General features: G+C 35.8%; 1 protein-coding gene across 1 annotated transcript in view; it reads right to left on the bottom strand.

Moving 5' to 3' along the window:
- Positions 1-9,592, bottom strand: part of LOC107694956 (corticotropin-releasing factor receptor 1) — a 76,985-nt gene that overhangs the window by 16,953 nt on the left and 50,440 nt on the right. Inside the window, exons 4-7 of the mRNA XM_016494682.1 lie at positions 7,994-8,147; positions 6,947-7,007; positions 1,913-1,985; positions 1,629-1,714 (exon numbers count right to left, since the gene is read on the bottom strand). Of these exons, the coding sequence (XP_016350168.1) occupies positions 1,629-1,714; positions 1,913-1,985; positions 6,947-7,007; positions 7,994-8,147 (374 nt within the window). The remainder of the gene's footprint in view (positions 1-1,628; positions 1,715-1,912; positions 1,986-6,946; positions 7,008-7,993; positions 8,148-9,592) is intronic.

Here is a 9,592-nt window from a genome sequence, read left to right as displayed (position 1 = left end):
TGAAGATGCTGGATGTGGAGGTCCTGGGCTGTTGTGGTTACACGTGGTCTGCGGTTGTGAGGCTGGTTGGATGTACTGCCAAATTCTCTGAAATGCCTTTGGAGACGGCTTATGGTAGAGAAATTAACATTCAGTTCACGGCCAAGAGCTCTGGTGGACATTCCTGCAGTCAGCATGCCAATTGCACGCTCCCTCAAAACTTGCGACATCTGTGGCATTGTGCTGTGTGATAAAACTGCACAATGTGCAGTTGCAATAATGCAATATTGCATGTGCAATAATCATGCTGTCTAATCAGCATCTTGATATGCCACACCTGTGAGGTGGATGGATTATCTCGGTAAAGGAGAAGTGCTCACTAACACAGATTTAGACAGATTTGTGAACAATATTTGAGAGAAATAGGCCTTTTGTGTACATAGAAAAAGTCTTAGATCTTTGAGTTCAGCTCATGAAAAATGGGGGCAAAAACAAAAGTGTTGCATGTATATATTTTTTAAATCATACTCTAAATGAGTATATGAGTTATATTATATTTTTATTTTATTTTATTCCATTTTATAAATAAATGAAATGAGGCATTTCATTAGATATTTAACATACAAAATCATCATCCAATTAAAACCACATTTAACAAACAAACTTTAGTTTATTCCATAAAATAAGACAAAAAAGTAAAAAAAAAAAAAAGTTACACAAAATAATGTCACAGTAGCTAATACATAAAGAGTTCAACAGGATGACATTGAGATGAAGTTGGTTTAAGCAGTATGTATTGCATTTGCTATGGGCCACTGACTGTGACTGTCAAAGACATTAGTCATAGCTGGAGGGAATATAAGCATCACACACACACACACACGCACGCACGCACGCACGCACACACACACACACAGAAAACAGAAATTTTGTATTGTAATAATATTTCACTGTATTTTCACAGTACTGTTTTTTTCTTTTTTGACCAAATAAATACAGTTCATGAATTGAGATATACAAAAAAAAAAAAAAGTAAAAAAGTAAAAAAAAAATATGATTAATTTAGTATTTTTAGCTCAGTAGTGCCTGAATACCATTACGCAGAATAACATCACAGTAAGAGTTCAATGGGATGACATTGAGATGAATTTGGTTTAAGCAGTATGTATTGCATTTGCTATGGGCCACTGACTGTGACTGTCAAAGACATTAGTCATAGCTGGAGGGAATATAAGCATCACACACACACACACACGCACGCACGCACGCACGCACACACACACACACAGAAAACAGAAATTTTGTATTGTAATAATATTTCACTGTATTTTCACAGTACTGTTTTTTTCTTTTTTGACCAAATAAATACAGCCTTGGTAAGCATAAAAGACTTGTTTAAAAAGCATTTTAAAGTCATACAAACCTCAAACTTTTGCATGGTAGTGTGTGTTGTTGAGAGCTACTCATTTGGTAGCTAACATAGTCAAATGAACCAAAATGAAATAAAAACTTAAGTGGCGGGGGGATTTATTGAGTTTTCTGAATGGCAAAAATTCGCGTTCCTGCTAATAAGTCTCCTGGGCTAACAACGAGCAACCTCTGAGAAAACTTTATTCTGGGATCTGTCAGTTCTGAACAGTCTGCCTCACCTGTACTGAATGGTCTCTGAGGTGGTGGAGGCCCTCAGTTTAGTCATCAGTATCCTCACAATGTTGAAGAGAAAAATGAAGTTAATCTAAAGATGGAGAGAGGAAGAGAGAATAAAACAAATTTTTGCACACTTGAGTGCCAGACATGAATTATCAATATGAAATTACAAACATAAATCACAGAAAACATAATAAGACTCATGAAAGGGGAAGCACCAAACAAATAAAAAATGCTCCTGAAACGTTTGTGTAATTGGGTAAGAACCAAAACTGTTCTGACTCACCAGTAGGACCAGGATCATGGGACCCTGATAAATATAATCAGTGTAAATGCCGGCCCGCTTCCCAAACCAGCACCTGCACAGACAAAATAAGATCACAAAGCACAGAAAATGATTATACATGCACATCACGAAGCCCAGAAAATTATTATACAGTATATATAATATTTTGACCCCATTTCTTCAGATACAGAATGACTGTTTATCCGTGTAACAATATAAATGGATTTTGGGGTAATTATTTATTATTCTAGCACAATGATTAAACAAGCAAGTCTAGTAAAGTGAATAAAGAAGATCCACTGGAAAAATATCTAAAAATAAGCTTTTCTCTCTATAAAAAAGAAACAAAGCAAGGAAGAGAAGGCAAGTGTGTCCCTTGGGAAGATATGCACCAGATTGGTTAATCTTACAGTTTCAGTTGGGTACACGGCATAATCAAGACTGTCTCGGCTGAGTGTTTCAGTTTTACAGGAAGAGAGAAACGTGGCGTTTGGGGATACGTCTGAATGGCAAAATGCTGTCATTTGTGGTGCTCAACCAAAGACATGCACAGGTTCATCCTGGTAAAACATGCACATGTTTTTAAATGTGCATGTTTTAAAAATGCTTTTCCAGCGCCATCTACAACAGTACTTAAATAATTTATCACATATTTAATGTGGTCTGGATGATATTTTCTTCGACCTCATGTATATATTTCTTTAATGTCCCATGCAACCTGTCCATCCTGTCAAATGTCAATTAGTAAGGGCTAGGCTAATTTGGCTGGTCTCTATTAAAGGGATACAGTTGTTCACCCAACTGTCATGACTGAAAATTCTGTCATCCTTTACTCACTCACAAACCTGCATGAGTTTCTTTCTTCTGTTGAACACACAAAAAAGGTATTTTAAAGAATGTTGGTCTCCATCGTCTTTCACAGTATGGAAAAAAAAATACTATGGAAGTCAATGGGGACCAGAAACTGTTTGGTTTACCTCACATTCTTCAACCGATCTTTTGTATTCAGCAGAAGAATGAAACTCATACAGGTTTGGAACAACTTGTGGGTCAGTAAATTATGACAGAATTTTCATTTTGGGTGAACTATGCCTTTAAATTACATACATTTTCAAAACAAAACACCCTAGCACCCACCTTGATGTACAGCCTTTGACATTAACATCAAAACAATAATTTGTGTACTATAATATGCTTAGTTGCATTTTATTTAGGGGTTCAAGCGCGTAGTGCTGAAACCCTATTGTAATTGTTAGAATGGCCAAGGATCAGCAATCTCCACGTAAAATTGATCGGGCAGACCAGACCGTAAGTCATAGAGACTTGAAACTTGGAGACATGGTAGTACTCACACTGTCTACAATGTCACCAAGGCTCGTCCAAATCGGCCTGATGGGGACGCTACAGCAATCAAAAGTATGAAATCGCTCATAACTCCAAAACCGTTAGTTGCAGGCTCAAGTGCCTTATGTCTTAGGAATCCTTGGCCCACGACAGACAAAACACATGCCTCGGATTCGATCTTCACCCTGGCGAAATTTTCATGTATTTTGGATTTTTTGAAAAACGTACTTTTGCGAACTAGTCCTAGGTTTTTCACCTTATCGTAACCAAACCAGTGCACAAAGATTCTTTGGAGAGTGAATATCAATAATTATATATATATAAAAAGTTGAACCTTCGACTCACCGTCACAGAGGGATGCCAAAACGTTCAAAAGGGGCAGAGCCACTTTTACTAAAATGGCTATAACTTTTGAACAGAATGACATATCTTCGCCAAACTCAGAACACTTATGTAAGAGCTCAATCTGAGGTCACATGAAAAAACCATAGAGCTTGGCCACTTGGTGGCACTATAGGAGGGAAAAAACATAAAAACCATTATAATTGGTTCAAAATTGGTATGCCGTGTCTTTTTCCAAAGTGCCACAAGTGCTTATAGGGACATTTGCGTACATCAAAAAACATGCCCACCATTGCCCAATGAAATTTGAGCACCTATCAGACAAGGTTAACGGAGGTCGATCGGAATTAAACTCAGTGGGCCTGTTTGACTCATGACTCACCTGTGGTTGGGAACCACTGCGACTCAGTGATTTAAACTAGTTTAAAACCAGATGAAACAATGCTGACAAACAGAAGGAACACTGTGCGCAATGAGACAGTCAGAAGGCTTTTCAATCTACAAATCACTATCATTTAGGCGTTAACATGGATTTACTGTAGTACACTAATGGCACCATGGTATTGTGGCAGAAATGTGGGATATTCATATCTAATTATATTATTAATGTAGATATGTATTAAACATATCAAATGAGTAATGGAATATAATTACAGTATTTTTTGATTAAGCTAAGCATTTGTGCATTTATACTAAATGTAATTAGACTACTGTTTTTCATACAAATACATAGAAACCATATAGTTGCAATACTATGGTATTGAGGTGCTGTATGTGTGGTTTTAACTCTGGTTATCATGATCTAAATGTAGGCTACTATGAAAGAACAATGGTTAATTTTAATAAAACTCAAACAGTCAGAATAATTACATTTTACTATATAAAAATGAGGTTGTTACAATTTTACAGATGTTATTGTTTTTTATAATTAACATAATTTTACATATGCAGCCTAACTCAAGCTACTACAACTGTCAATTCAAGCTACTGTCAAATGTGCATACAAAAAATATGAGTATTATTATTGCATGTGTATATATACAGTATATATATATATATATATATATAGTTGGGAACAACTGCCCTAAAGGTCTGTAAGAAATTTGAAAGAAATCGGTCACTGGGGGGGCCATATCGCATTTTTCAAGGCCATAAACGATTGTTTATTGCATGGTTTTTCACACATACAAACAAAATTCATATAATCTGATAGACCTCCTCATTCCGAGCAACTCTGCGTCTAGAACCACTTATGTCAATCAAATTGTTTGCTACATAATTGAGAATATGTATAATAACTTTTGTAAACTAGCCATAGGTTTTTCACTCAATCTCGAAAAAAAATAAAAAAAACACTGCAGTACAATTCGCTGGACTCTCTAGGTCAATAATTATATATATATATATATATATATATAAATTACTTTACTCTTTGGGTAGCTATAATGGGGTTGTTTAGAACAGGGGCCTGTCTAAATATACCCAAAAGTCTATAAAGCCTAAACAAAACTACTGTAGGTGAGCACATGCAACAGGTGATTCTAAACAAGCATGCAAAATTTTATGGCGATTGAACCACAGGTGGTGCTTTAAGAGTCATAAACGACGCTATAACAGTCATAAACGTTAAAAATCATCATATTTCTATGGTAAATTACCTGGATTTGCCAAAAATGTTTTTTTATTTTTATTATTATTTTTTAAATCATTGATTTAGGTGGTTACAGGCTTGCCAAATAGTATGTAATGTCTTTTTCATATGTGCTTAAATGCCTTAAACCCCGCTTGAACCCCGATTATCGCTGCTTGCAGCTATATTTTTTTTTATTTTATTTTGCATTGTTTCCTTGCTGTGCAGAACTGTGACCCATTTTTGGGTCAAATGCACCAGTAGAGCAGCACTGCTTTACAGTGTACAGCAGATGTAAGTGAGAAAGAGAATTAAAGAGGTGTTAAGGACTGTTAACAGAGACTCTTTAATTACTCTTGTCCAGGAAATGAAACGGTTTAGTTTGTTAGCACTTCAGAGCCTCCAATTAACAACAATTCACACACAAGTATAAAGTTCAAATTGGACAATGTTAGTTCTATCATTACAACTCTCGGATGATTTTAGCATGGTAATGGATATGACAATGTTAATGTATTTGGAACAGATCGAACAGATCTGCTACGCTCCTGAATTGCTGCTGCTGTTGGTTATTGCTGTTGTAGATTATTGCTGCTGCTGCTGCTGCTGCAAAACAAGTACAGGAACTTGCTACTGCCAAAACATACGCTGATACAGTGCTGTGAGTATTTAAGACATACTGCTGCTGCACAAATAGCATATAAAATAACTCGTAGCAGATCTATACAGGTGGAGCTGGGGAAGGTAGAGGTTTTCAGAGGAACTGTGAAAGCGTGCTGCAAAATGCTCTAGTGAATGCCAACCAGCCATTTAAATGTAAAGCAGCAAGCTCAGGTTGTATATGCAACATGAAACAATCAGCTTGTGCCAAGTAGTTTAACACTGTGAATATCATCAGTTTGCGTTAAGGACCCATCAGCTTGTGCCATCTAGAGTTTCATGACAGAACTTGGCATTTATTCTCTATACACAGACAAAGGAGAATAAAAAAGTCCCCTTTTAGCCATCCATCCACACATCCATCCATCTATCCATCTATCTATCAAATTATCGCACACTCTCTAATTTTTCATTATGTAATGTCACTTTAAATGTAAAAAATCAATTAGGGTATTAAACATACATTATTAAATGTTATTTTATTAATGTTATACTTAGTATTAGTTGTACATATTTTATGTGCTTAAGCACAAATGTCAAGCCTTGACAATTAATATTATATATCCATCTCTCCCATTTAATAGAAATACATTTACATTTTTCATTCTTTGTTTGTTTGCTATGTTTCCCATTCTGAGACTAAAGTAACTAATGAGGAGAATATCTGCCCTAATCCATCCTTTTAAAGTGTCTAATATAAGTGTATATGTTTTTTTATCACAGAGAGTATTTTTATACAGGAGATCTTGTACTGTATATATCACGTCTTGACTATTGAACTGTAGGATGTTTACATCAGTGCCACTAATACATTTTGTGAGTAGCAGGCGTTAATTAGCCTAAGAGTGCAGAATGAATTCTCTGGCTTTATCGTGAATCGATTGTTTAATGACCAGAGTGAGGGTAGATGACAGATAATTGGGGTTAATCTAACCTTTAATTGCTTTTATTGTAAATGGGGTGAGGCGGTTTGCATGTGTTTAGAGTAAAATGCAGGAATTATACAGAGATAAAAAAGAAAGAAAATGGAAGAAAGCTTCAGCATGGGAGAAACTTACTTTTCATTGTCATAGTACAGCTTGCCAATGGCCCATGCAACGATAATGGGGAATGGAATACCTGCAGAAAAAAGCAGAGGAAATTTCCACCCACACAGATTAGTTTAAAAAATCAAAGACATTGTACAGACAGTATAATTGATACTATTAAGGAACTGTGTGATAAATCCTCAGCAATGACTTATTTGCAATGCATTTTTAATGAGGAAAATCCAAGGCTTGTTTATTCGCATAATAATAATTCGCCCATGATTCAGAAGAGAACCTGATTAAATTGCAGTCCTCATTAGTGTAATTATCTACTACTGTAACTGTGACTCTTTTTCAAGTTATTAATTTACAGTAATTTAATCTCTGGCTTTACTTTAAAGGCAACAAGAAATCAGAAATGACCTTATTTGCTTTCTCAGTTCTGTGTCCCAAAATGTTTGTCTGCTTAATTATTAATCAAAATTACTTTCCTCTTTCACTGATGTCATAAATCCATCCCTACATTTCCTATATGACACAGATTACTTCAGATTATGGAAGTAAAATGGATTGTGTACTGCGTATCACACTAACTTTAAAGTACATTCTATAAAACAATATGCCATTCTATGAAACAGGTGCCTTTCCCAGTTGATTGATTGATTGATTTATTATTGTTATTATATTATATTATTATTTTAATTATATCAGGCATATAATGTGTTTAAGTGTTAATAAATTTCAATTTCCCAATCTCAAGCTAAATACAATTTTTAATATGTTAATAAAATAACATAAAATAAAATACACTAAAATACAGTAATAAACTTACTGCATTTTTTGTTAATGTGTTTAGAAAAATATAAAAATCTATTTTAAGCTATCATAAGCTATTCATAGATCTTTACACAGGTATGAGGGACAAAAACAAGAACTCGATGTGGAATAATCCTTTATCAGCAATACATGTGACATGTTCAAGTACATGTGACTGCACATGCCATAAGTCAGTTATTTTCAATATGCATGATCCAAAACCTGGATAATTTCCATTGTAGTGCATCATGGGATACTTACACCAGCCTATACAGATAAACATCCATTTCCTCAGTTTGTCGGTGGAGTATGTCAGTACTATGGCTGTGTGCAGATAGCAGCCCTCTCCAAACATCCAGAAGAAGTTGGTCACATGGAAATAATTATATGCTGCTGTGACCAGCCTGCACCATATCTGAGAGCGATGAGAGAAAGAGAAATCCAGGTAGATGTTTAGAAACTGTCCTAAATTGCACCTGAGGAGATCACCATGCCACTTCTTGTTAGCATTCTCTGTTTTAAAACGCTATTATTTTAATAGCTTAAGGGTGTGTGTGTGTGTGTGTGTGTGTGTGTGTGTGTGTGTGTGTGTGTGTGTTTGTGTGTGTGGAGGGGCAACTCTTTATGACTTAAAGTCAAGTTCAAACACCAAGCAGGGGATAAAACCTTTTTACTCCAAGGGAAGGGACATTACAGATGGGTAGATTGGGACAGCAGGTCTGAAACGAGGCCTTGGGATGGAACAGATTTAGATTAAAGTAAGTTGAAAGCCAGTGGGTTATGGCTTCTCATGACTGGAATATCAGAAGTACAATACCTCTTAGGACATAATACAGATGGTCAGTGTCAAAATGAAAGCCCTATTTCTGAATACGAAATCTTTAATCTTTTGACAGATTAAAAATAGTTTGATCAGATTTAGTCAATTTCAAAGGCAATTTTATAATTTGGGATTTTTTTAAATGAAGAAAACCGTGTAAGCACTGAACTGAATGCAACATTTGTAACACTTTCGATTATGGAAAACCAATATTCACTATTAACTAAGCGTTTTCTCTCAATAAACTCCTAATTTGCTGTTTATTAATAGTTAATAAGGTAGTTAAATTTAGTGTAGCGTCTGGACCAATCAGACACACCATTTTTCATTTGATTTAACAAATCAATTATTCATTAGATTAACAAACGTTCACAGACCCCTCACCCAATAAACATACTGGGTGCCAAGTTGTCTGTGAACAGGGCCCAGGACCCTGGTTACCATGGCAACCCTGACACCAGATACATTTACGACCTAATGGAATGCGAAGCAGGGAAAATCACTGCATGTTCCATCGCAAGAGGCACAAGGCACAGTAGAAGTGGACTTTTCTACTAACTAATTCATAGGAAAACCTTTCTTTGAATGAACACATATTCTTCAGGTCATGGTGTATATTATTGCCGTCTTGTATATTATCTGTTGTATTGTAGACTATTTTATTCATGCTTATGATAGAACCACTCATTCATGTAACCTTACATATACCGTGTTTGGTCTCTATTAATTCATATTCGGATGATCTAATTGAGAGTGTATACTGTATGTTTATACCTATGCAACATATTACGGTTCTAAGAACTTTTAGTAATCTTTCGTCGACACCCAAGCGAATTACATATGCGAAATACCATGCTTAGAGACAAAGGGTCATAAAACCCTCCAGCAGTTGCAACCGCCCGCTTGGGATTTCAAGCCTTTCTCATTGGACAAGCCATCTTGAGAGGCGGGAATCTTCCGAGACCTTAAAAAGGCTTCACACCAGTGACCACCCAGAGTCGGTGGTTCGGTTAGATGCTAAGATGAAGATGTGAGCAAAC

Source organism: Sinocyclocheilus anshuiensis, unplaced genomic scaffold (assembly GCF_001515605.1).
Source record: "Sinocyclocheilus anshuiensis isolate Anshui unplaced genomic scaffold, SAMN03320099.WGS_v1.1 scaffold214, whole genome shotgun sequence".
In the NCBI taxonomy this organism is placed as follows: domain Eukaryota; kingdom Metazoa; phylum Chordata; class Actinopteri; order Cypriniformes; family Cyprinidae; genus Sinocyclocheilus; species Sinocyclocheilus anshuiensis.
Note: the sequence above shows the minus strand (reverse complement) of the source record. Positions and strands in the feature narration are given on the sequence as shown.